The following is a 26,731-nucleotide window of genomic DNA, read 5'->3' on the forward strand; positions in this document are numbered from 1 at the left end:
CTCCCTCTCTCCCTCTCTCTCTCTCTCCCTCTCTCCCTCCCTCTCTCTCCCTCTCTCCCTCTCTCCCTCTCTCCCTCTCTCCCTCTCATTGGCATGACGTAACGTTGAACATTTTGCCCTAGTTTACTTTGGAGATTTACAATATTAACATAATTAAAATAATAATAATCAATATTGTCCACGGGACAACAGTAACAACAATCTCTCTCGCTCTCTCTCTGCTCAATGTGAGAGGAGTGTGTGTGTGGGGGTCTGAGGACAGCCTCCAGAGACTCTCTCAACCACAACTCCTGAGACATTTTTCCCCTCAGTTGTTGTGTGTTTATTCATAAGAGCCACCAGCAGCGGTGTCAGTGAGGAGAATGGATTCTCCACACAACCCAGCTCCTCTGATCCGCCTCATCCACTTCTTCACGGGTAATTATGTGTTTTCACTCTGTGACTTTCAATACTTATCAGGGTTGAGGAGCTGATTGTGACAGCTGGCAGTAAACCTGAGTCATGGTGCAGCCTTTAATACAGAGGAGAAAATATCCACTAATATCAGGACCCTGTGTGTTACATAATGGATCATGGTAGAAGTGAGTAATGCTCTAAACAGTCTTCAGTGAGTCAGAACTCAGGGGGGTTACCATGGAGCTACCTGGACCCTGTGGAACCAGATTGGGTGGGGTGTGGGGATGGAGCTTACCATGGTGGGGGTGTCGGGCTTACCTTGGCGGGGGTGTGTATCCAGATGGCTGCGTTGAACAGGATGTGGTCACAGAGCTGTTTGAGGAGTGGCGCTCCATGGGTTAACCCATCCAGGTACTTAGCGAAGGACAGGAACTGCTCCAGGACCGCACGAGTGATGTGGACCCTGGAGGACTGAGGGCACAGGGAATGGTCAGACCACTGGATATTCAATCAATCAATCAACCTAGTCAACCAATCAATCAATAATAATAAGCCAACCATAGAGTTGAATAGAGGGTTCACTTGCCTGTTTTAGCATGGGCAGTGCCATCGAGGAGTTTCACCATTTTGAAGTAATCAACTGGGATGTATAGACATTTCACCAAACAAGCCAAGTTTGAGAGCATTTGACTGAGCATCCAGGAGTCTTTCTGTTATAATTGTTGTCTGTCAAAATGTCTCCTGACCAGGTACAGGTAGTCTCTCCTAATATTCTAGCTGTGGTATAAACAGATCTAAACCAGATGGTAGGATGGTGTGAGTGTGTGAGAGTTGGCAGCGGGAGGGAGAGGAGAGAAAGAGAGAGAGACAGAGAGAGAGAGAGAGAGAGAGAGGGATAAAGTGTTTCCACCGTCGGGCCCCTGTTACAGCCACCTGTTCCTGGCCCTGAGATCTGGGCTCTGCTGGACTCTGATGGATAGATGTCAGGATGCTACAGGACAGTCTGTCTGCATCCAAAAAGGCCCCATAGGGCTCTGATCAAAAGAAGTGCACTATGTTGGGAATAGGATGCCATTTTGGATACAGACTGACAGCAGCTGGCTGGGGAAGCAGTGAGACGACATACCCTTCAAAACACAAAGTGGATTCTTCTTCCAAATCTCTTCCTCACCTCTGTGCCTCTCTGCTCTGTTCTTTGATCTGTGGTTTGATCCTATCAGTCCGAGGCCTACTGGGCTCCATGTTTCAAACAGCATTACACAGTCCGTCTGACTGGCTGATGCCCTGTTGTGTCCCTGTCTGTTTCAGAACCATGGATCTAATTCTGGTCCTTTTCTGATATCCTTGGACTGAGAGTGAGGAGTAAAGAGGCTTTTGAACTACAGAATATTAAGGGACATTGGTTTGAAAGATATCAATCTATAAATAACTGTCATCAGCTGTTGCCTGGCACCACCATAGAAAGTAAGAATGGGTAAACTTAAATTGCACTCTACTCCCTATATAGTGCACTACCTTTTGACCAGAGCTCTATTAGTGTCATGCCCTGACCATAGAGAGCCCTCGGGGTTCTCTATGGTGTAATAGGTCAGAGCGGGACTAGGGAGTTTTTCTAGTATTATAGTTCTATGTTGGTGTGTGAGTATGGTTCCCAATTGGAGGCAGCTGAATATCATTGACTCTAATTGGGGATCATACTTAGTGTGTCCCTTTGCCCATCTGCGTTGTGGGATATTGGTTTGTTTAGTGCCTATGTGCGCTACGTACTGCACGTTCGTTAATTCTTTATTGATTTAAGTTTCAATGTAATAAATATGTGGAACTCTACTCACGCTGCGCCTTGGTCCAATTATTTAAACGACAATCGTGACAATTAGGCCAAACCAAACCCTGTAGATTTGGTCAACTGTAGTGCACTATATGGGGAATAGCGTGCCATTTGAGGTACAAGGTATGATGTATTGATTTAATTGATTGATTTTGATTGATTGATTGGATCATTAAAAACCCATATAGACACAACATCAAAGCAAAGCAGGACATACATTCAAAACTATGGAAGATGACAAAGAGTCCATGCCTTATCTCCAGTGTGCTTTATGGTTTAGGTTAGAGTTTCTACCTTCTCCAGCAGAAACCCGATTACAAGGAATCCTTTCCCTCCCAGCATCTGTTCCTGCATCGCCACTGAGCTCTTCAACAGGTCAACCAGGAACACCAGGAGGGTGGCACTGCAACACACATACATACAGGTTTATAAGGATATGGACTCACATCAGGAGGTGTGCAGGAGTACGCAAATAAAAAGCCAAATGTGTCAAAATGTAGATAAATTGCTCCTCTACTGTGCAATACCATCATTATATCATACAGTATGGTGGTCCTGGGGCTGTCTGTGTCTCAGTAGTGTAGATTCTCCTTTACCATCTCTAGGCGAACCTTGTTCCTCTGATTATCCTACCAGTCAGGTAGTCGAGAGGGAAAATTATATAAGGCATTAGCAGAATTGGAGAGAGACAGACAGAGGATAGGCTAATTCAAGGTCATCTTCTGAGGAAGTCAGCAATCAGCTAGAGACTGTATATCATAACCCCCCAGCTCCCAGCCTCATCTCCTAGGCCCAGACTCATCTGGCCCCCAGACTTCTCTTCTAGTCCCAGTGCCTAGCCTCATCTCCTAGCCCCAGCCTTATCTCCTAGCCCCTGCCTCATCTCCTAGTTCCAGCCTTCTCTCCTAGCCCTGCCTCATCTCCTAGCCCCAGCCTTCTCTATCCCCAGCCTTCTCTCCTAGCCCCAGCCTTCTCTCCTAGCCCCAGCCTCATCTCCTAGCCCAGCCTAATCTCCTAGCCCCTGCCTCATCTCCTAGTTCCAGCCTTCTCCCCTAGTTCCAGCCTCATCTCCTAGCCCCAGCCTTCTCTCCTATCCCCAGCGCCCAGCCTCCTCTCCTAGCCCCAGCCTTCTCTCCTAGCCCCAGCCTCATCTCCTAGTTCCAGCCTTCTCTCCTAGCCCCAGCCTTCTCTCCTAGCCCCAGCCCCAGCCTCATCTCCTAGCCCCAGCCTCATCTCCTAGCCCCAGTCTTCTCTCCTAGCCCCAGTCTCATCTCCTAGTCCAGCCTAATCTCCTAGTCCAGCCTAATCTCCTAGCCCCAGCCTCATCTCCTAGTTCCAGCCTTCTCTCCTAGCCCCAGCCTCATCTCCTAGTTCCAGCCTTCTCTCCTAGCCCCAGCCTCATCTCCTAGTTCCAGCCTTCTCCCCTAGTTCCAGCCTCATCTCCTAGTTCCATCCTCTCCTAGCTCCAGCCTTCTCTCCTAGCTCCAGCCTCATCTCCTAGCCCCAGCCTTCTCTCCTAGCCCCAGCCTTCTCTCCTAGCCCCAGTCTTCTCTCCTAGCCCAGCCTAATCTCCTAGCCCAGCCTAATCTCCTAGCCCAGCCTAATCTCCTAGCCCCAGCCTTCTCTCCTAGCCCAGCCTTCTCTCCTAGCCCCAGCCTCATCTCCTAGCCCAGCCTAATCTCCTAGCCCCTGCCTCATCTCCTAGTTCCAGCCTTCTCCCCTAGTTCCAGCCTTCTCTCCTAGCCCCTGGCTCATCTCCTAGTTCCAGCCTTCTCCCCTAGTTCCAGCCTCATCTCCTAGCCCCAGCCTTCTCTCCTATCCCCAGCGCCCAGCCTCCTCTCCTAGCCCCAGCCTTCTCTCCTAGCCCCAGCCTCATCTCCTAGTTCCAGCCTTCTCTCCTAGCCCCAGCCTTCTCTCCTAGCTTCACCCCCAGCCTCATCTCCTAGCCCCAGCCTTCTCTCCTAGCCCCAGCCCCAGCCTCATCTCCTAGCCCCAGCCTCATCTCCTAGCCCCAGTCTTCTCTCCTAGCCCCAGTCTCATCTCCTAGTCCAGCCTAATCTCCTAGCCCCAGCCTCATCTCCTAGTTCCAGCCTTCTCTCCTAGCCCCAGCCTCATCTCCTAGTTCCAGCCTTCTCTCCTAGCCCCAGCCTCATCTCCTAGTTCCAGCCTTCTCTCCTAGCCCCCAGCCTTCTCTCCTAGCCCCAGCCCCAGCCTCATCGCCTAGCCCCAGCCTCATCTCCTAGCCCCAGCCTTCTCTCCTAGCCCCAGACTCATCTCCTAGCCCCAGTCTTCTCTCCTAGCCCCAGCCTCATCTCCTAGCCCAGCCTAATCTCCTAGCCCCAGCCTTCTCTATCCCCAGGCTTCTCTCCTAGCCCCAGCCTTCTCTCCTAGCCCCAGCCTCATCTCCTAGCCCAGCCTAATCTCCTAGCCCCTGCCTCATCTCCTAGTTCCAGCCTTCTCCCCTAGTTCCAGCCTCATCTCCTAGTTCCAGCCTTCTCTCCTAGCTCCAGCCTCATCGCCTAGCCCCAGCCTCATCTCCTAGCCCCAGCCTTCTCTCCTAGCCCCAGACTCATCTCCTAGCCCCAGTCTTCTCTCCTAGCCCCAGCCTCATCTCCTAGTCCAGCCTAATCTCCTAGCCCCAGCCTTCTCTATCCCCAGGCTTCTCTCCTAGCCCCAGCCTTCTCTCCTAGCCCCAGCCTCATCTCCTAGCCCAGCCTAATCTCCTAGCCCCTGCCTCATCTCCTAGTTCCAGCCTTCTCCCCTAGTTCCAGCCTCATCTCCTAGTTCCATCCTTCTCTCCTAGCTCCAGCCTTCTCTCCTAGCTCCAGCCTCATCTCCTAGCCCCAGCCTAATCTCCTAGCCCAGCCTAATCTCCTAGCCCCAGCCTAATCTCCTAGCCCCAGCCTAATCTCCTAGCCCCAGCCTAATCTCCTAGCCCCAGCCTAATCTCCTAGCCCAGCCTTCTCTCCTAGCCCAGCCTAATCTCCTAGCCCCAGCCTTCTCTCCTTAGCCCAGCCTAATCTCCTAGCCCCAGCCTAATCTCCTAGCCCCAGCCTTCTCTCCTAGCCCAGCCTTCTCTCCTAGCCCAGCCTAATCTCCTAGCCCAGCCTAATCTCCTAGCCCCAGCCTTCTCTCCTAGCCCCAGCCTTCTCTCCTAGCCCAGCCTAATCTCCTAGCCCCAGCCTAATCTCCTAGCCCCAGCCTAATCTCCTAGCCCCAGCCTAATCGCCTAGCCCCAGCCTTCTCTCCTAGCCCAGCCTTCTCTCCTAGCCAGCCTTCTCTCCTAGCCCAGCCTAATCTCCTAGCCCCAGCCTAATCTCCTAGCCCAGCCTAATCTCCTAGCCCCAGCCTTCTCTCCTAGCCCAGCCTTCTCTCCTAGCCCCAGCCTAATCTCCTAGCCCCAGCCTAATCTCCTAGCCCCAGCCTAATCTCCTAGCCCCCTGCTCCAAACCTCATATTGTAGCCCCAGCCCATCCTAGTCCTTTTATTAGTCTCTAATCCCAAAGACATGGTGTCCTCTGAGAAGAAGTGGAGGGGCTGTTTACTGCTGCATTGGGGTCAGTTACTGTCTTCGTAGTGGGTCCCTCAGTTAAAGTCTGTCCTGGCAGAGTGATTGTGTCTTGGCAGTATGACAGAGGCTCTCTCTGACACTCGCTAATCCGCTTTCCTCCCATCCTCCAGAGGGACTCTCTCCAGGCCCAGACACATCACAAGGACACAGTGATGAGCACACAGCTCTGCAGGACAAGAGCCAGTGTAGTGGGGAGAGATGAGGACCTTCTTAGACTCTGGACACAGACTACGTATGCAACTGGCTGGCGACAGCACACCGTGTTGTCAATCACAATCAATGGCTTTAATTCAATAGGCTTTATTGGCATGGGAAACATACGTTTACATTGCCAAAGCAAGTTAAATAAACAATACAAAATTAACAGTAAACACTCACAAAGTTTCAAAGCAATAGAGACATTTCAAATGTCATATTATGTCTATATACAGTGTTTGTAACAATGTGCAAATGGTTCAAGTACAAAAGGGGGAAATAAAAAACAAATATGGGTTGTATTTACATTGGTAAATACTTCATTGGCTGCCCTTTTCTTGTGGGAACAGTTCACAAATCATGTTGCTGTTATGGCACACTGTGGTTTTTCACCCAACAGATGTGAATTTATCAAAATTGGACATGTTTTCGAATTCTTTGTGGGTCTGTGTAATCTGATGGAAATACTGTATGTGTCTCTAATATGGTCATACATTTGGCAGGAGGTTAGGAAGTGAAGCTCAGCTTCCACCTCATTTTGTGGGTAGTGTGCACATACTGTCTTCTCTTGGGGCGGCAGGTAGCCTAGTGGTTAGAGTGTAGAGGCGGCAGGTAGCCTAGTGGTTGAGCGTTGGGCCAGTAACTGGAATGTTGCTGGATTGAATCCCTGAGCTGACAAGGTAAAAATATGTTGTTCTGCCCCTAAGCAAGGCAGTTAACCCACTGTTCCCCGGGCGCCGAAGACATGGATGTCAATTAAGGCACCTCTCTGGTTAAATGTGGAAAACACATTTCAGTTGAATACATTCATTTGGAAAACTCACTAGGTATCCCTCTTGAGAGCCAGGTCTGCCTATGGCGGCTTCTCTCAATAGCAAGGCTATGCTCACTGAGTCTGTACATAGTCAAAGCTTTCCTTAATTGTTTGGGTCAGTCACAGTGATCAGGTTTTCTGCCACTATGTATTCACTGTTTAGGGCCAAATAGCATTCCATGTTGCTCTGTTTTATTGGTCAATTCTTTCCGAAGTATCAAGTAATTATATTTTTGTCATGTTATGTTTGGGTTCAAATTGTGTTTCTGTCCTGGGGCTCTGTGGGGTCTGTTTATGTTTGTGAACAGGGCCCCCTAGACCAGCTTGCTAAAGGGGTCTCTTCTCTAGGTTAATCTGTCTGTATGTGATGGCTTTGTTATGGAAGGTTTGGGAATTGCTTTCTTTTAGGTGGTTGTAGAATCACTTTTTCCACCTTTTGTTATGTTCCAGCCTTGTTCTAAAATGGATGAAATCAATCTACACACAATACTCGATAATGACAAAGCAAAAACAGGTTTGTAGAAATTTTTGCAAATGTATGACACTACTATGTATGACACTTGGCACACCTGTATTGGGGAGTTTCTCCCATTCTTCTCTGCAGATCCTCTCAAGCTCTATCAGGTTGGATGGGGAACGTTGCTGCACAGCGATTTTCCAGTCTCTCCAGAGATGTTCGATCGGGTTCAAGTCTGGGATCTGGCTGGGACACTCAAAGACATTCAGAGATATGTCCCGAAGCCACTCCTGCATTATTTTGGCTGTGTGCTTAGGGTCGTTGTACGGATGGAAGGTGAACCTTCGCCCCAGTCTGAGCTCCTGAGGGCTCTGGGGCAGGTTTTCATCAAGGATCTCTCTGTACTTTGCTCCGTTCATCTTTCCCTCTATCCTGACTAGTCTCCCAGTCCCTGCTGCTGAAAAACATCCCCACAGCATGATGCTGCCACCACCATGCGTCACCGTAGGGATGGTATTAGCCAGGTGATGAGCGGTGTCTGGTTTCCTCCAGACGTGACGCTTGGCATTCAGGCCAAGAGTTCAATCTTGGTTTCATCAGACCAGAGAATCTTGTTTCTCATGGTCTGAGAGTGCTTTAGGCACCTTTTGGCAAACACCAAGTGGGCTGTCATGTGCCTTTTACTGAGGAGTGGCTTCCGTCTGGCCACTCTACTAGAAAGGCCTGATTGGTAGAGTGATGCAGAGATGGTTGTCATTCTGAAAAGTTCTCCCATCTCCACAGAAGAACTCTGTCAGAGTGACTACTGGGTTCTTGGTCACCTCCCTGACCAAGGCCCTTCTCCCCCAATTGCTCAGTTTGGCCGGGTGGCAGGATCTAGGAAGAGTCTTGGTGGTTCCACACTTATTCCATTTAACAATGATGGAGGCCACTGTGTTCTTGGGGACCTTCAATGCTGCCAAAAAGATGTGGTACCCTTCCCAAGATCTGTACCTTGACACAATCCTGTCTCAGAGTTCTACGGACAATTCCTTCGAGCTACATTTGCAAACATTTCTAAAAACTTCCTTTCACTTTGTCATTATGGGGTATTGTGTGTAGATTGATCTGGAATTATTTTTATTCAATCCATTTTAGATAAGCCTGTGGAAAAAGTCAAGGGGTCTGAATACTTTCCAAATGCACTGTATATGTTGAAGAGGGTGTTGCTCAAGCTGCATCCCTGTCTCACCCCACAGCCCTGTGGAAAGAAATGTGTCAGTTTTTTGCCAATTTTAACTGCACTCTTGTTGTTTGTGTACATGGATTTTATAATGTTGTATGTTTTACCTCCAACACCGCTTTCCATCAATTTGTATAGCAGACCCTCATTGAGGGTCAAAAGCTTTTTTGAAATTGCCTTTGTTTTGGTTTGTTTGTTAGTCTATTAGGGTGTGCAGGGTGAATACGTGATCTGTCATATGGTAATTTGGTAAAAAGCTAATTGACATTTGCTCAGTGCATTGTTTTCACTGAGGAAATGTATGAGTCTGCTGTTAATGATAATGCAGAGGATTATCTCAAGGTTGCTGTTGACGCATATTCCCCAGTAGTTATTGGGGTCAAAATTGTATCCACTTTAATGGATTGGGGTGATCAGTCCTTGGTTCCAAATATTGGGGAAGATGCCAGAGCTCAGGATGATGTTAAAGAGCTAAGTATAGCCAATTGGAATTTGTGGTCTGTATATCTTATAATCGCCTTCATGATACCATCAACACCACAGGACTTTATGGTTTGGAGGGTTTGTATTTTGTTCTGTAGTTTATTCAATCTAGAGAAATAACCATGTTCTACCATTTCAAAGAGTGAGGTACATCCTTGCTCGCGCCTTCAACCCTGGGCAGGACATTCATTCCCATGAAGTACAGGAGAAGCCATTTGGTTCCCTCCGCCCTCAAGGCTGAAAGCGATTCATATTGGACCTGACCTTGTATTATTATCATGTTTGGAGAGTTCAAAGAGTTGAACAGTTTGATAAGTCTTGTTGTACTGTACATGTTCTGATTGATGTCTTTTCAGAAAGACTGGTCAGAATTGTATGATTGACCGATCGCTGATCAGATGAAAGGGAAAAGGGAGGGGGAGACCCAGTCAGTTTTACAACTGAACGCCTTCAACTGAAAACTGTTTTCCACATTTAACCCAACCCCTCTGCGTCAGAGAGGTGCGGGGTGCTGCTTTAATGGACATCCACGTCTTCGGCGCCCAGGGAATGGTGGGTTAACTGCCTTGCTCAGGGGCAGAACGACAGATTTTTTACCTTGTCAGCTCTTGGATTCGACCCAGCAACCTTTCTGTTACTGGGCAGCTTCCTGGTGGCCTGTCGTTACACTAACATTTACGAGTTTGATAATTAGTTTAGAATCCGGTTGTGATGTCCTTCCTTTTGTTTCCCCCAGAAAAGTGCAAAGAAATGTTAATTCAGGTGACTTTATGTTTTACCAAGGATAAAAGATCGGAGTCTCTTTTGGTTCATCGAGGCCTTGTTTGCAAGCTCAATGTGTGTACAGACACACGTTAGACCTTTTCTCTTAGAGGTCATTCTAAAAGACCCATATAAGTGTTATTTCTGTCACACATTGACCCTTTTTTATTCTGTATAATGTATTTCATGTATACTGTAATTGAGTGTTAATTCATTCGTGACTAATACATCTGTTAGTGATTTGAGTAAATACATTCCTCATTTATAGAGTACCTGTTTGATTTAATTTACGTTCACAATTTAGTAGGACAATCTGGAAATCTTAAATTTACAGAGTTAATTGTAGAGTTAATCACACATCACATATCATATGTTTGGGTCCTAACTTTGCATCCCTGCGTTAAGGTTAAGTCATCAGTTAGTTTAGTGGTAGACTCACTAGAATAGGCAGTCACTCAGAGTTCACTAGCTGGCTTGGCTGGGCTGGTATGGGATGGAACACTACCCATCAGGCTTAACCCAGGGCAGGGCTGGGACTACACTACCCAGTAGGCTTAGCCCTGGCTGCACCAGATAGAGGGCCAGAGGCAGAGCAGAGCCTGACTCAGAGCTGCTGTGTGTGTGTTTCTCCCCAGTGTGGTCTCTGTCACTGAGCTAATTCAGGATTATGGCTGAGCTCTGATTGGAACAGGGCTCAGTGGAGCGCTCTGATAAGGACAACGCTGGACCTTCAGGACAAGGATCAGCAGGAAGGGGTAAATTAGAAAGTTGATTCTCAACATTCTCATAGTAGAAGACTCAGACACTTACTTGAAGATGTCAGAAACTTCATGTACTCACCAGACGGTAGTCTCCAGCTGGGGTCTCATGGTGCTGGTAGTTGTGCTGGTCGTTGGGTTGATGGTAGTCCAGCTGGGAGAAGAGAGGGAACAGCACCTGGATCCCTCCTATTGAGTGGATGGCACTGTGGATGGAGTGGGTCACTATGGCCTTCACATCCTACCAGGGAACAATACAGTGTTAGTTTACTGTAACTTAAAACATAAACATATGTAATATAGTTTACTGTAACTTTACAAACATAAACATATGTAATATAGTTTTACTGTAACTTAATAAACATATATTAAAAGGACATGGGGTGAGACTAACCTGTTTTATAAGGACATGGGGTGAGACTAACCTGTTTTATAAGGACATGAGGTGAGGACTAACCTGTTTTATAAGGACATGGGGTGAGACTAACCTGTTTTATAAGGACATGGGGTGAGACTAACCTGTTTTTATAAGGACATGAGGTGAGACTAACCTGTTTTATAAGGACATGGGGTAGAGACTAACCTGTTTATAAGGACATGAGGTGAGACTAACCTGTTTCATAAGGACATGAGGTGAGACTAACCTGTTTTACTAAGGACATGAGGTGAGACTAACCTGTTTTATAAGGACATGGGGTGAGACTAACCTGTTTTATAAGGACATGGGGTGAGGACTAACCTGTTTTTATAAGGACATGAGGTGAGACTAACCTGTTTTTATAAGGACATGGGGTGAGACTAACCTGTTTTTATAAGGACATGGAGGTGAGACTAACCTGTTTTATAAGGACATGGGGTGAGACTAACCTGTTTTATAAGGACATGGGGTGAGACTAACCTGTTTTATAAGGACATGGGGGTGAGGACTAACCTGTTTTATAAGGACATGAGGTGAGACTAACCTGTTTTATAAGGACATGGGTGAGACTAACCTGTTTTATAAGGACATGAGGTGAGACTAACCTGTTTTATAAGGACATGGGGTGAGACTACCTGTTTTATAAGGACATGGGGTGAGACTAACCTGTTTTATAAGGACATGAGGTGAGACTAACCTGTTTTATAAGGACATGGGGTGAGACTAACCTGTTTTATAAGGACATGAGGTGAGACTAACCTGTTTTATAAGGACATGGGGTGAGACTAACCTGTTTTTATAAGGACATGGGGTGAGACTAACCTGTTTTATAAGGACATGGGGTGAGACTAACCTGTTTTATAAGGACATGAGGTGAGACTAACCTGTTTTATAAGGACATGAGGTGAGACTAACCTGTTTTATAAGGACATGGGTTGAGATGAGACTAACCTGTTTTATAAGGACATGGGGTGAGACTAAACCTGTTTTATAAGGACATGGGGTGAGACTAACCTGTTTTATAAGGACATGGGGTGAGACTAACCTGTTTCATAAGGACATGAGGTGAGACTAACCTGTTTCATAAAGGACATGGGGTGAGACTAACCTGTTTCATAAGGACATGAGGTGAGACTAACCTGTTTATAAGGACATGGGGTGAGACTAACCTGTTTCATAAGGACCATGGGGTGAGACTAACCTGTTTCATAAGGACATGAGGTGAGACTTAACCTGTTTCATAAGGACATGGGTGAGACTAACATGTTTCATAAGGACATGGGGTGAGACTAACTGTTTCATAAGGACATGGGGTGAGACTAACCTGTTCATTAAGACATGGGGTGGAGACTAACCTGTTTCATAAGGACATGAGGTGAGACTAACCTGTTTTATAAGGACATGAGGTGAGACTAACCTGTTTCATAAGGACATGGGGTGAGACAACCTGTTTCATAAGGACATGAGGTGAGACTAACCTGTTTCATAAGGACATGAGGTGAGACTAACCTGTTTCATAAGGACATGGGGTTGAGACTAACCTGTTTCATAAGGACATGAGGTGAGACTAACCTGTTTTCATAAGGACATGGGGTGAGACTAACCTGTTTCATAAGGGACATGAGGTGAGGACTAACCTGTTTCATAAGGACATGAGGTGAGACTAACCTGTTTCATAAGGACATGAGGTGAGACTAACCTGTTTTATAAGGACATGGGGTGAGACTAACCTGTTTCATAAGGACATGAGGTGAGACTAACCTGTTTCATAAGGACATGAGGTGAGACCTAACCTGTTTTATAAGGACATGAGGTGAGACTAACGCTGTTTCATAAGGACATGAGGTGAGATAACCTGTTTCATAAGGACATGAGGTGAGACTAACCTGTTTCATAAGGACATGAGGTGAGACTAACCTGTTTCATAAGGACATGAGGTGAGACTAACCTGTTTTATAAGGACATGGGGTGAGACTAACCTGTTTCATAAGGACATGAGGTGAGACTAACCTGTTTCATAAGGACATGAGGTGAGACTAACCTGTTTCATAAGGACATTGAGGTGAGAACTAACCTGTTTCATAAGGACATGAGGTGAGACTAACCTGTTTCATAAGGACATGAGGTGAGACTAACCTGTTTCATAAGGACATGAGGTGAGACTAACCTGTTTTATAAGGACATGAGGTGAGACTAACCTGTTCATAAGGACATGAGGTGAGGACTAACCTGTTTTATAAGGACATGAGGTGAGACTAACCTGTTTTTATAAGGACATGAGGTGAGACTAACCTGTTTCATAAGGACATGAGGTGAGACTAACCTGTTTCATAAGGACATGAGGTGAGACTAACCTGTTTTATAAGGACATGAGGTGAGACTAACCTGTTTTATAAGGACATGAGGTGAGACTAACCTGTTTTATAAGGACATGAGGTGAGACTAACCTGTTTCATAAGGACATGAGGTGAGACTAACCTGTTTCATAAGGACATGAGGTGAGACTAACCTGTTTCATAAGGACATGAGGTGAGACTAACCTGTTTTATAAGGACATGAGGTGAGACTAACCTGTTTTATAAGGACATGGGGTGAGACTAACCTGTTTCATAAGGACATGAGGTGAGACTAACCTGTTTATAAGGACATGAGGTGAGACTAACCTGTTTCATAAGGACATGAGGTGAGACTAACCTGTTTTATAAGGACATGAGGTGAGACTAACCTGTTTCATAAGGACATGAAGGTGAGACTAACCTGTTTTCATAAGGACATGAGGTGAGACTAACCTGTTTCATAAGGACATGAGGTGAGACTAACCTGTTTTCATAAGGACATGAGGTGAGACTAACCTGTTTTATAAGGACATGAGGTGAGACTAACCTGTTTTATAAGGACATGAGGTGAGACTAACCTGTTTCATAAGGACATGAGGTGAGACTAACCTGTTTCATAAGGACATGAGGTGAGACTAACCTGTTTCATAAGGACATGAGGTGAGACTAACCTGTTTTCATAAGGACATGAGGTGAGACTAACCTGTTTCATAAGGACATGAGGTGAGACTAACCTGTTTTATAAGGACATGAGGTGAGACTAACCTGTTTTATAAGGACATGAGGTGAGACTAACCTGTTTTATAAGGACATGAGGTGAGACTAACCTGTTTTATAAGGACATGGGGTGAGACTAACCTGTTTCATAAGGACATGAGGTGAGACTAACCTGTTTTATAAGGACATGAGGTGAGACTAACCTGTTTCATAAGGACATGAGGTGAGACTAACCTGTTTCATAAGGACATGAGGTGAGACTAACCTGTTTTATAAGGACATGAGGTGAGACTAACCTGTTTCATAAGGACATGAGGTGAGACTAACCTGTTTTATAAGGACATGAGGTGAGACTAACCTGTTTTATAAGGACATGGGGTGAGACTAACCTGTTTCATAAGGACATGAGGTGAGACTAACCTGTTTTATAAGGACATGAGGTGAGACTAACCTGTTTTATCAGGACATGAGGTGAGACTAACCTGTTTCATAGGACATGAGGTGAGACTAACCTGTTTTATAAGGACATGAGGTGAGACTACCTGTTTCATAAGGACATGAGGTGAGACTAAGCTGTTTTATAAGGACATGAGGTGAGACTAACCTGTTTCATAAGGACATGAGGTGAGACTAACCTGTTTTGAAAGGGCATGAGGTGAGACTAACCTGTTTTATAAGGACATGGGGGTGAGACTAACCTGTTTCATAAGGGACATGAGGTGAGACTAACCTGTTTTATAAGGACATGGGGTGAGACTAACCTGTTTTATCAGGACATGGGGTGAGACTAACCTGTTTCATAAGGACATGGGGTGAGACTAACCTGTTTCATAAGGACATGGGGTGAGACTACCTGTTTCATAAGGACATGGGGTGAGACTAACCTGTTTTATAAGGACATGGGGTGAGACTAACCTGTTTCATAAGGACATGAGGTGAGACTAACCTGTTTTATAAGGACATGAGGTGAGACTAACCTGTTTTATAAGGACATGGGGTGAGACATGGGGTGAGACTAACCTGTTTTATAAGGACATGAGGTGAGACTAACCTGTTTTATAAGGACATGAGGTGAGACTAACCTGTTTTATAAGGACATGAGGTGAGACTAACCTGTTTCAATAAGGACATGAGGTGAGACTAACCTGTTTCATAAGGACATGAGGTGAGACTAACCTGTTTCATAAGGACATGAGGTGAGACTAACCTGTTTTATAAGGACATGAGGTGAGACTAACCTGTTTTATAAGGACATGGGGTGAGACTAACCTGTTTCATAAGGACATGAGGTTGAGACTAACCTGTTTTATAAGGACATGGGGTGAGACTAACCTGTTTTATCAGGACATGGGGTGAGACTAACCTGTTTCATAAGGACATGGGGTGAGACTAACCTGTTTCATAAGGACATGGGGTGAGACTAACCTGTTTCATAAGGACATGGGGTGAGACTAACCTGTTTTATAAGGAAATGGGGTGAGACTAACCTGTTTCATAAGGACATGAGGTGAGACTAACCTGTTTTATAAGGACATGAGGTGAGACTAACCTGTTTTATAAGGACATGGGGTGAGACATGGGGTGAGACTAACCTGTTTTATAAGGACATGAGGTGAGACTAACCTGTTTTATAAGGACATGGGGTGAGACTAACCTGTTTTATAAGGACATGAGGTGAGACCTAACCTGTTTATAAGGACATGAAGGTGAGACTAACCTGTTTTATAAGGACATGGGGTGAGACTAACCTGTTTCATAAGGACATGAGGTGAGACTAACCTGTTTTATAAGGACATGAGGTGAGACTAACCTGTTTTATAAGGACATGGGGTGAGACTAACCTGTTTCATAAGGACATGAGGTGAGACTAACCTGTTTTATAAGGACATGAGGTGAGACTAACCTGTTTCATAAGGACATGAGGTGAGACTAACCTGTTTTATAAGGACATGAGGTGAGACTAACCTGTTTTCATAAGGACATGAGGTGAGACTAACCTGTTTCATAAGGACATGAGGTGAGACTAACCTGTTTCATAAGGACATGAGGTGAGACTAACCTGTTTCATAAGGACATGAGGTGAGACTAACCTGTTTTATAAGGACATGAGGTGAGACTAACCTGTTTTATAAGGACATGAGGTGAGACTAACCTGTTTTATAAGGACATGAGGTGAGACTAACCTGTTTTATAAGGACATGGGGTGAGACTAACCTGTTTCATAAGGACATGAGGTGAGACTAACCTGTTTTATAAGGACATGAGGTGAGACTAACCTGGTTCATAAGGACATGAGGTGAGACTAACCTGTTTCATAAGGACATGAGGTGAGACTAACCTGTTTCATAAGGACATGAGGTGAGACTAACCTGTTTCATAAGGACATGAGGTGAGACTAACCTGTTTCATAAGGACATGAGGTGAGACTAACCTGTTTCATAAGGACATGAGGTGAGACTAACCTGTTTTATAAGGACATGAGGTGAGACTAACCTGTTTTATAAGGACATGAGGTGAGACTAACCTGTTTCATAAGGACATGAGGTGAGACTAACCTGTTTCATAAGGACATGAGGTGAGACTAACCTGTTTCATAAGGACATGAGGTGAGACTAACCTGTTTCATAAGGACATGAGGTGAGACTAACCTGTTTCATAAGGACATGAGGTGAGACTAACCTGTTTTATAAGGACATGAGGTTGAGACTAACCTGTTTTATAAGGACATGAGGTGAGACTAACCTGTTTCATAAGGACATGAGGTGAGACTAACCTGTTTCATAAGGACATGAGGTGAGACTAACCTGTTTCATAAGGACATGAGGTGAGACTAACCTGTTTCATAAGGACATGAGGTGAGACTAACCTGTTTTATAAGGACATGAGGTGAGACTAACCTGTTTATAAGGACATGGGGTGAGACTAACCTGTTTCATAAGGACATGAGGTGAGACTAACCTGTTTTATAAGGACATGAGGTGAGACTAACCTGTTTTATCAGGACATGAGGTGAGACTAACCTGTTTCATAAGGACATGAGGTGAGACTAAGCTGTTTTATAAGGACATGAGGTGAGACTAACCTGTTTCATAAGGACATGAGGGTGAGACTAAGCTGTTTTATAAGGACATGAGGTGAGACCTAACCTGTTTCATAAGGACATGAGGTGAGACTAACCTGTTTTGAAAGGGCATGAGGTGAGACTAACCTGTTTTATAAGGACATGGGGTGAGACTAACCTGTTTCATAAGGACATGGGGTGAGACTAACCTGTTTTATAAGGACATGGGGTGAGACTAACCTGTTTCATAAGGACATGAGGTGAGACTAACCTGTTTTATAAGGACATGAGGTGAGACTAACCTGTTTTATAAGGACATGGGGTGAGACATGGGGTGAGACTAACCTGTTTTATAAGGACATGAGGTGAGACTAACCTGTTTTATAAGGACATGAGGTGAGACTAACCTGTTTTATAAGGACATGAGGTGAGACTAACCTGTTTCATAAGGACATGAGGTGAGACTAACCTGTTTCATAAGGACATGAGGTGAGACTAACCTGTTTCATAAGGACATGAGGTGAGACTAACCTGTTTTATAAGGACATGAGGTGAGACTAACCTGTTTATAAGGACATGGGGTGAGACTAACCTGTTTTCATAAGGACATGAGGTGAGACTAACCTGTTTTATAAGGACAATGGGGTGAGACTAACCTGTTTTATCAGGACATGGGGTGAGACTAACCTGTTCATAAGGACATGGGGTGAGACTAACCTGTTTCATAAGGACATGGGGTGAGACTAACCTGTTTCATAAGGACATGGGGTGAGACTAACCTGTTTTATAAGGACATGGGGTGAGACTAACCTGTTTCATAAGGACATGAGGTGAGACTAACCTGTTTTATAAGGACATGAGGTGAGACTAACCTGTTTTATAAGGACATGGGGTGAGACATGGGGTGAGACTAACCTGTTTTATAAGGACATGAGGTGAGACTAACCTGTTTTATAAGGACATGGGGTGAGACTAACCTGTTTTATAAGGACATGAGGTGAGACTAACCTGTTTTATAAGGACATGAGGTGAGACTAACCTGTTTTATAAGGACATGGGGTGAGACTAACCTGTTTCATAAGGACATGAGGTGAGACTAACCTGTTTTATAAGGACATGAGGTGAGACTAACCTGTTTTATAAGGACATGGGGTGAGACTAACCTGTTTCATAAGGACATGAGGTGAGACTAACCTGTTTTATAAGGACATGAGGTGAGACTAACCTGTTTCATAAGGACATGGGGTGAGACTAACCTGTTTCATAAGGACATGAGGTGAGACTAACCTGTTTTATAAGGACATGAGGTGAGACTAACCTGTTTTATAAGGACATGGGGTGAGACTAAAAATTATATCCGTTTTAAAAAGAGAAAACAGATAATTGTGCTCCATTGCACAAAATGTTAAAGTGCAAGGGTGCCAATATATTTGACAGCATCTGTACCTGGATAAGGGCATGTAGTGAAACTAACCTGTAGCATAAGGGCGTGGGGTGAGTGGACGAAGATGGAGGCGTTCTCCTTGGGCGATGACTCCAGGCAGAGCTGGGCGTCTGTAGCCTTGGCGTTGTAGGTGAAGGAGATGGAGCTGGCCAGCTTCCCATCATACAGGACCTGCTTATGGTGCTCTGCCAGGTGGATGTCACTCTCCGACTTAAACTTAAACGTACTCTACAGAGAGGGGAGGAATAGAGAGACAGACAGAGAGAGGGAGAAGAGAAAGGGCGATGGAGAAAGGCAGAGAGAGAGAGAGATAGGGACAGACAGAGAGTGGGAAAAGAGAGAAGAGATGTGATAAGGTATTGTATCATGACAGCTCATTCTTCTACTAAACTGGAGGTGCCATCCATACCTCAGCAGCAGTAGCAGTAGTGTCATATTTATATATTAATACATGTTGCTGATAACAGAGTCACTCAGTCTTAATGTAACCAATCCATTAAGGATGGCAGGTGAGAGAGGAGCTCAATTAATCAATCAATGCATCATCAATTGGTATGTTATTAATCAGTAAATCAGGAAGGTCCTCTCAACGGAGGAGTGAATAATGAATGAACGGCCACAGACATAGAGGAGTGATGAAAGGTGAGACACATCCCTCGTTTAGCTACAGACATGATGATTCAGATGGGGAGAGATGAGACCTAGACTGAAATAGATGAGACCTAGACTGAAATAGATGAGACCTACACTAAAATAGATGAGACCTACACTGAACTGAAATAGTGGAGCTTCTCTGTCATGAAGAGATGTAGATAGCTGAGAAAACAAGCAGAGAATACACTGTACCAGGCTCAGTAGACCAGACACATAGGCTATTATGATCCCATATCCGCTAGTTAACAACCTCCTGGGGCCTGGTAGAGTAGGCTCAGTCTGCAGGCCTCTACAGACAGCTTCTCTCTGGCAACTCCACTATTACATGCAGATAGGACATACTAATAAAACCTAGTAACAACAGAAGTGAGTGTCATCTATACCCTGGTAGACTGCCCTGTCTGTCGGTGTCTCCTATACCCTGGTAGACTGCCCTGTCTGTCGGTGTCTCCTATACCCTGGTAGACTGCCCTGTCTGTCAGTGTCTCCTATACCCTGGTAGACTGCCCTGTCTGTCGGTGTCTCCTATACCCTGGTAGACTGCCCTGTCTGTCGGTGTCTCCTATACCCTGTTAGACTGCCCTGTCTGTCGGTGTCTCCTATACCCTGTTAGACTGCCCTGTCTGTCGGTGTCTCCTATACCCTGGTAGACTGCCCTGTCTGTCAGTGTCTCCTATACCCTGTTAGACTGCCCTGTCTGCCGGTGTCTCCTATACCCTGGTAGACTGCCCTGTCTGTCGGTGTCTTCTATACCCTGGTAGACTGCCCTGTCTGCCGGTGTCTCCTATACCCTGTTAGACTGCCCTGTCTGCCGGTGTCTCCTATACCCTGTTAGACTGCCCTGTCTGTCGGTGTCTCCTATACCCTGGTAGACTGCCCTGTCTGCCGGTGTCTCCTATAACCTGGTAGACTGCCCTGTCTGCCGGTGTCTCCTATACCCTGTTAGACTGCCCTGTCTGCCGGTGTCTCCTATACCCTGTTAGACTGCCCTGTCTGCCGGTGTCTCCTATACCCTGTTAGACTGCCCTGTCTGCCGGTGTCTCCTATACCCTGTTAGACTGCCCTGTCTGTCGGTGTCTCCTATACCCTGTTAGACTGCCCTGTATGTCGGTGTCTTCTATACCCTGTTAGACTGCCCTGGCTGTCGGTGTCTCCTATACCCTGTTAGACTGCCCTGTCTGCCGGTGTCTCCTCCACCCTGTTAGGCTGCCCTGTCTGTTGGTGTCTCCTGACAGACTGAATGAGACAGGCTAGGACTAGCTATGGTCCCAACCTACACTGGATCAATGACAGGCACAGCGTTCAAGTATGTCTGGGTCTGTTCAACAGTCCAAACCATAGTTTCAGAGGCAGCCAGAGAACAGAACACTGTGCATTCAGCCTATACAGTGTTAGGACACATGACACATACAAACAAAGCACTTTGGATGGAGACACCAGGTAGCAGGGAACAGGAAACTGTGGCAAGCAGCATTGATTTCACAGATTGATATGTGTAGCAGGCTTTGTGCATGTACCATTAAAGTTATTCCTATCCTAAGCTAACCTATCAGTAACCTAATTCAGTCAGCCCAGTACATACCTTATAGCCCGCTCCCAGCTGATGAATGGCAAATATCTGAGCTGGGTTGAGAGCCTCAGAGAACACATAGATGGCCCCCAGCTGACCACAGAATACCCTGTTAGCATCAGCTGTCTCCGACGAACCCAGGAAGCACTTATCATAACTCTGTAGAGGGAGAGGAGAGGGTCAGTACACGGGCACACAGTGCAGGGGGTTTATCATAGGTCTGTAGCAGGAGAGGGAGGAGAGAGAGAGAGAGGAGACAGAGAGAGGGGAGAGGAGAGGATCAGATTTGTATAGGGACTCAGAGAGAGGAAAATAGGGTTCATCATAGCTCTGTAAAATTATACAAAGAAGAATATATTTATAATGTTCAAATATAAACCACAATGACCAAACTTTCTCTCTATATATGGCTCTGGGAAATGGTTAGGGCAATTATACAGACACTGAGACCGAGATGAGAGGATAGGGTCATGTCTTTTAAATCCTCCAGCAGACTCAGAGAGGTTACAACATCACCCAAACTTCAAAGACAGCTGAGCATCAGAGCAATTAACAGACAAAAAAACTGATGACAGCTTTGAATGGGCAAATAGGATAATTATGAGAGTGCATGATTACAGTGCCTCTAATAGATTGCCACTCAGAGAAAAGAAAGGTTGGCAGACACTTAGGTCTGCATTCCAAATGGCACCCTATTCTGAATTGGTGCACTACCTTTGCCATATCCCATAGTGTGTGTGTGTCTGCCCTTATAAACATGTATGTGTAGCCCTTGCCTTGTAGACATGTGTTATAAAAATTATCACTACACACACCCCATCCATCCGAACTCTGTAGATAACACCATCCGAACTCTATAGATAACACCATCCCTAAACTCTGTAGATAGCACCATCCCTAACTCTACAGATCGCACCATCCCTAACTCTGTAGATAGCACCATCCCTAACTCTACAGATAGCACCATCCCTAACTCTACAGATAGCACCATCCCTAAACTCTACAGATAGCACCATCCCTAACTCTACAGAGAGCACCATCCCTAACTCTACAGAGAGAACCATCCCTAACTCTACAGAGAGCACCATCCCTAACTCTACAGATAGCACCATCCCTAACTCTACAGATAGCACCATCCCTAACTCTACAGATAGCACCATCCCTAACTCTGTAGATAGCACCATCCTTAACTCTGTAGATAACACCATCCTTAACTCTGTAGATAGCACCAATCCCTAACTCTGTAGATAGCACCATCCCTAACTCTGTAGATAACACCACTCCCTAACTCTGTAGATAACACCATCCCTAACTCTGTAGATAGCACCATCCCTAACTCTGTAGATGGGCTTCCTCTCTTCAAACATCTCCCTGATAAATGGTTATTCAAATGGGAGCTTTGAAAAATGAAGCTCTGCTCCCAAGAGTAAACTCTGCCCACAGCGCTGAAACTCAATGAGCACCACAGAGGATTTTATGCATCTCTGGGCTGTGCCCCAAATGGCACCCTATTCCCTATATAGTGCACTACTTTTGACCAGAGCCCCAGGCTCGGATGATTTCAAACTGTGGCATGTGATCAAATGCTGCACTTGCAGCCACAAACATTACATACACAAACACCACAACCACAAAACATCACAACCATCACAACCACAAATATCACAGACACAACCATCACAACCACATATATCACGACACAACCATCACAACCACACATATTACTACCACCACGGCTGTGTTCAGTGGGGACGAAAACAGGGGAAAACGGAGTGAAATAGATTATAGTTCCACTTGTCCAATAAGAAATGTTTCAAAGCTGTTCAAAATGTGCCTCTTTGCCGTACTAAACACGACCTTGTAGAGGCCTCACATCAGGAATAAGCAGTGACAGGAGAGTCAGTCAATCAATCAAGCATCAAACAACCAATCAGCAATGAGGAGCATTCTCACGTCGCTGGTGTTGACGTGCCAGGCCATGTCGCCATAGGAGACCAGCTGACCATTGACGTAGCAACGGATCTCACTGTTCCTCCAGCGGTTGTAGATTGGACGATGCTGATCATGTACCACTGAAACACAGAGGAGAGAAGTTAGAGGAGAGAGAGGGTTAGAGAGAGAGAGGAGTGCGCTCCACACATAATAACACAAGCAACTACAACCCATTCAGTCCCACTGTATGAACAGGGTTTTTAACAAGCCTATTGTGTTGCATTGCATCACCCAGATCATCTAGAGACCAAATAGGTCATGTGATTCAGTAGCTCTGACCTCATACATTTGCAGAGACAATGCAGTGTAACACAGACCTAATTGCATGGTATAGGATAACACAGTATTCCAGACCATAGTTATCCATACATTCTGCATGGTATAGATAACACAGTATTCCCAGACCATAGAGTTATCCATACATTCTGCATGGTATAGATAACACAGTATTCCAGACCATAGAGTTTATCCTACATTCTGCATGGTATAGATAACACAGTATTCCAGACCATAGAGTTATCCATACATTCTGCATGGTATAGATAACACAGTATTCCAGACCATAGAGTTATCCATACATTCTGCATGGTATAGATAACACAGTATTCCAGACCATAGTTATCCATACATTCTGCATGGTATAGATAACACAGTATTCCAGACCATAGAGTTATCCATACATTCTGCATGGTATAGATAACACAGTATTCCAGACCATAGAGTTATCCATACATTCTGCATGGTATAGACAACACAGTATTCCAGACCATAGAGTTATCCATACATTCTGCATGGTATAGATAACACAGTATTCCAGACCATAGAGTTATCCATACATTCTGCATGGTATAGACAACACAGTATTCCAGACCATAGAGTTATCCATACATTCTGCATGGTATAGATAACACAGTATTCCAGACCATAGAGTTATCCATACATTCTGCATGGTATAGATAACACAGTATCCAGACCATAGAGTTATCCATACATTCTGCATGGTATAGATAACACAGTATTCCAGACCATAGAGTTATCCATACATTCTGCATGGTATAGATAACACAGTATTCCAAGACCATAGTTATCCATACATTCGCATGGTATAAGTAACACAGTATTCCAGACCATAGAGTTATCCATACATTCTGCATGGTTATAGATAACACAGTATTCCAGACCATAGAGTTATCCATACATTCTGCATGGTATAAGACAACACAGTATTCCAGACCATAGAGTTATCCATACATTTCTGCATGGTATAGATAACACAGTATTCCAGACCATAGAGTTATCCATACATTCTGCATGGTATAGACAACACAGTATTCCAGACCATAGAGTTATCCATACATTCTGCATGGTATAGACAACACAGTATTCCAACCATAGAGTTATCCATACATTCTGCATGGTATCAGACAACACAGTATTCCAGACCATAGAGTTATCCATACATTCTGCATGGTATAGATAACACAGTATTCCAGACCATAGAGTTATCCATACATTCTCATGGTATAGATAACACAGTATTCCAGACCATAGAGTTATCCATACATTCTGCATGGTATAGATAACACAGTATTCCAGACCATAGAGTTATCCATACATTCTGCATGGTATAGACAACACAGTATTCCAGACCATAGAGTTATCCATACATTCTGCATGGTATAGACAACACAGTATTCCAGACCATAGAGTTATCCACAAGGCAGTTTCTTTGATACATCTAACCTGTACACGGATCATCTCAATGTAAGGGCTTTAGATGAAGCAGTTACATCTGAAACTCTCACTATGTTGATCTAACTGCAGATCAACAGGATGTTAAACACACCATCAACATGACTACGGCAGAGTGGATCAGATTACTCCAGTTGACGATTAAGAGGCAACGCCCCTCTTAAGATCACTTTGAACCACCAGAGAGCAGATCTTGATTTGAGGATATCTTTAGATCAAAGTCGCCCTCTACTTTAATGACCACTGATGACTTCACTACTGGAAAATGTTGACCTGGTGCAGAGAGGAGAGGACAAGAGGGGGACCTTATTTCCTTACATAGTGTTGCACTATGTACAGAATAGGGTGCCATGTCAGACACATCATTGTTACTGACAGCTGTTTTAACCGAAGGATTTAAATGACTGAGAGCAGCCTTGAACCAGCCTGTTATCTCTACTGGGGCGAGAGGCGGTACGGGTGTCAGACATCCCAAGCTACATTACCATTCCTCTCTACACTCTCATCTCAATCTCAGGGCACAGCCAGCTGTTCCTGTGAGGAGGTCCCTGTGAGAGTGTTAAACAGAACAGGTTATGATGTTCTCTCTCTCCCTGGTCTGTAGAGAGGAGTGTTTTGTTATGACAGATGTTTGTCTATCCTAACAATTGCGCTGCATTTTCTGTCCATAATGATCTGTTAGTAAAGTCAAACGGCTCACCTTGTATATGGTCTATTATGACATGTACTGAACCCACACAGCAGAATTCAGTATATACAACATGCATTTCCAAACCACAGGTATACTAGGTTTGCTGTAAAGATCTGCTAAAGTTGTATTAAGATGCTGTCACTGTAAATGCCAGAGGCTGTATGCATAAAGCATCTCAGTGCTGATTTAGGACTGATGAAGCTTTTAGATCACAATGAATAAGATTACCTGTATTCTAGATCAGCACTGATCTTAGATCAGCTCTCCTACTTGGAGGCTGCGTTGACACAGGCAGCCCAATTCAGGTCTTTTGCCAATGATTGCATATCTGATGCCTATCAGATCTTTTCCGTAATGTGTAAACAGCACAAAACTACATGGAATCTCATCTTTTGACTTTCAATTTATACTTGGATCCCATTCTTGATACAAACACGATCCTCCATATGCGACCTCTGTCTGGACAGTCAGATCAGATAATATTTTGCTCTGAAGGGTTATTTTTGCACAAGACTTGCTGAACCATGACCACCACCCCAACATGTTTTATTTTTATTTCCCCTTTATTTAACGAGGTAGGCTAGTTGAGAACAAGTTCTCATTTGCAACTGCGACCTGGCCAAGATAAAGCAAAGCAGTGTGACACATTTAAAGGAACAGTAACTGGAAATTAGCATTGCCTCTATGTGCTACTTCAGAGGCTACATCAGTGTGAATGCGCCAATCTGATATGGGTCACATTGAGTGTGGACAGTCAGAAGAAAATATTGGATACAGAGAGAAAATCTGATTTGGACAGGGTGGCAGCCTAAAACACTTAATACATATAACTACAGAGTACTACTGATAGTACTCACATGGCAACAGGCTGGGGTCAGGCCACATCCATAACATTCTCACAGATCAACACAGTCCTATAGAGCAGCAGACTGATGATCCCATTCTATCAGCCGCACCTCAACACACCATCAATCACATATGGGACCTGCACACTGCTGCATGAGCCCTCTACTGATCATCAGCTATGTGACTTATAGGCTGGTGTAAGCACACTGACCATTGATCACTGATCACTACCAGGGTAATAGATGAAACCTGGTCACCCTTGTAGTCTCCACTTGCACGGCCGAACAGCTAGCGTTTCGTTGGCGCAAGTGTCTAAGAACGTTTCAGCAGGGCAGCCGCGTGTGTTTGCAAGGCAGAGGTCCTGGGTTCTGGTATCGGTTTGAAATGGCAAGCACAGTGACGTCTGCCAAGCACCTCTACCTTCCGAGGTTGAAAGTCATATTTGACACAGTGCTGGAAGCCTTTGCCTTTAGACTTCAGCGATGTCACGATCAGACAGTTGCCCACGAAATGTGCAGAGTAGCCGATTCCTTACTGGTGCGAAAGCTGCAAAAGAAACAGTATAAAAAATTACGAGGTGCGAACATTACATTTCTAATTCAGATTGTCTCTCTCGATTTGATGTTCACATTGTAGATACTCAGGAAAAAGAATGCCTTTCTCTCACTGGAGGTATGATTATCTTGTATCTATCAGGTTTATGTCAACCAAACACTATCCACACCAGAAGGACAATGATAGTAACTATTGTTAATTAGTAACTG

The 26,731-nt window shown here is 44.9% G+C and overlaps 1 protein-coding gene across 1 annotated transcript in view; it reads right to left on the reverse strand.

The window, feature by feature from the left end:
• The window catches only part of LOC109904820 (neurobeachin), a 335,275-nt gene that overhangs the window by 227,822 nt on the left and 80,722 nt on the right, over nt 1-26,731 (reverse strand). The window contains exons 13-19 of the mRNA XM_031791425.1: nt 22,640-22,758; nt 20,699-20,845; nt 18,493-18,690; nt 10,569-10,727; nt 10,234-10,292; nt 2,519-2,627; nt 715-867 (exon numbers count right to left, since the gene is read on the reverse strand). Of these exons, the coding sequence (XP_031647285.1) occupies nt 715-867; nt 2,519-2,627; nt 10,234-10,292; nt 10,569-10,727; nt 18,493-18,690; nt 20,699-20,845; nt 22,640-22,758 (944 nt within the window). The remainder of the gene's footprint in view (nt 1-714; nt 868-2,518; nt 2,628-10,233; nt 10,293-10,568; nt 10,728-18,492; nt 18,691-20,698; nt 20,846-22,639; nt 22,759-26,731) is intronic.

The sequence above is a fragment of the Oncorhynchus kisutch genome, linkage group LG15 (assembly GCF_002021735.2).
Source record: "Oncorhynchus kisutch isolate 150728-3 linkage group LG15, Okis_V2, whole genome shotgun sequence".
Lineage (NCBI taxonomy): Eukaryota > Metazoa > Chordata > Actinopteri > Salmoniformes > Salmonidae > Oncorhynchus > Oncorhynchus kisutch.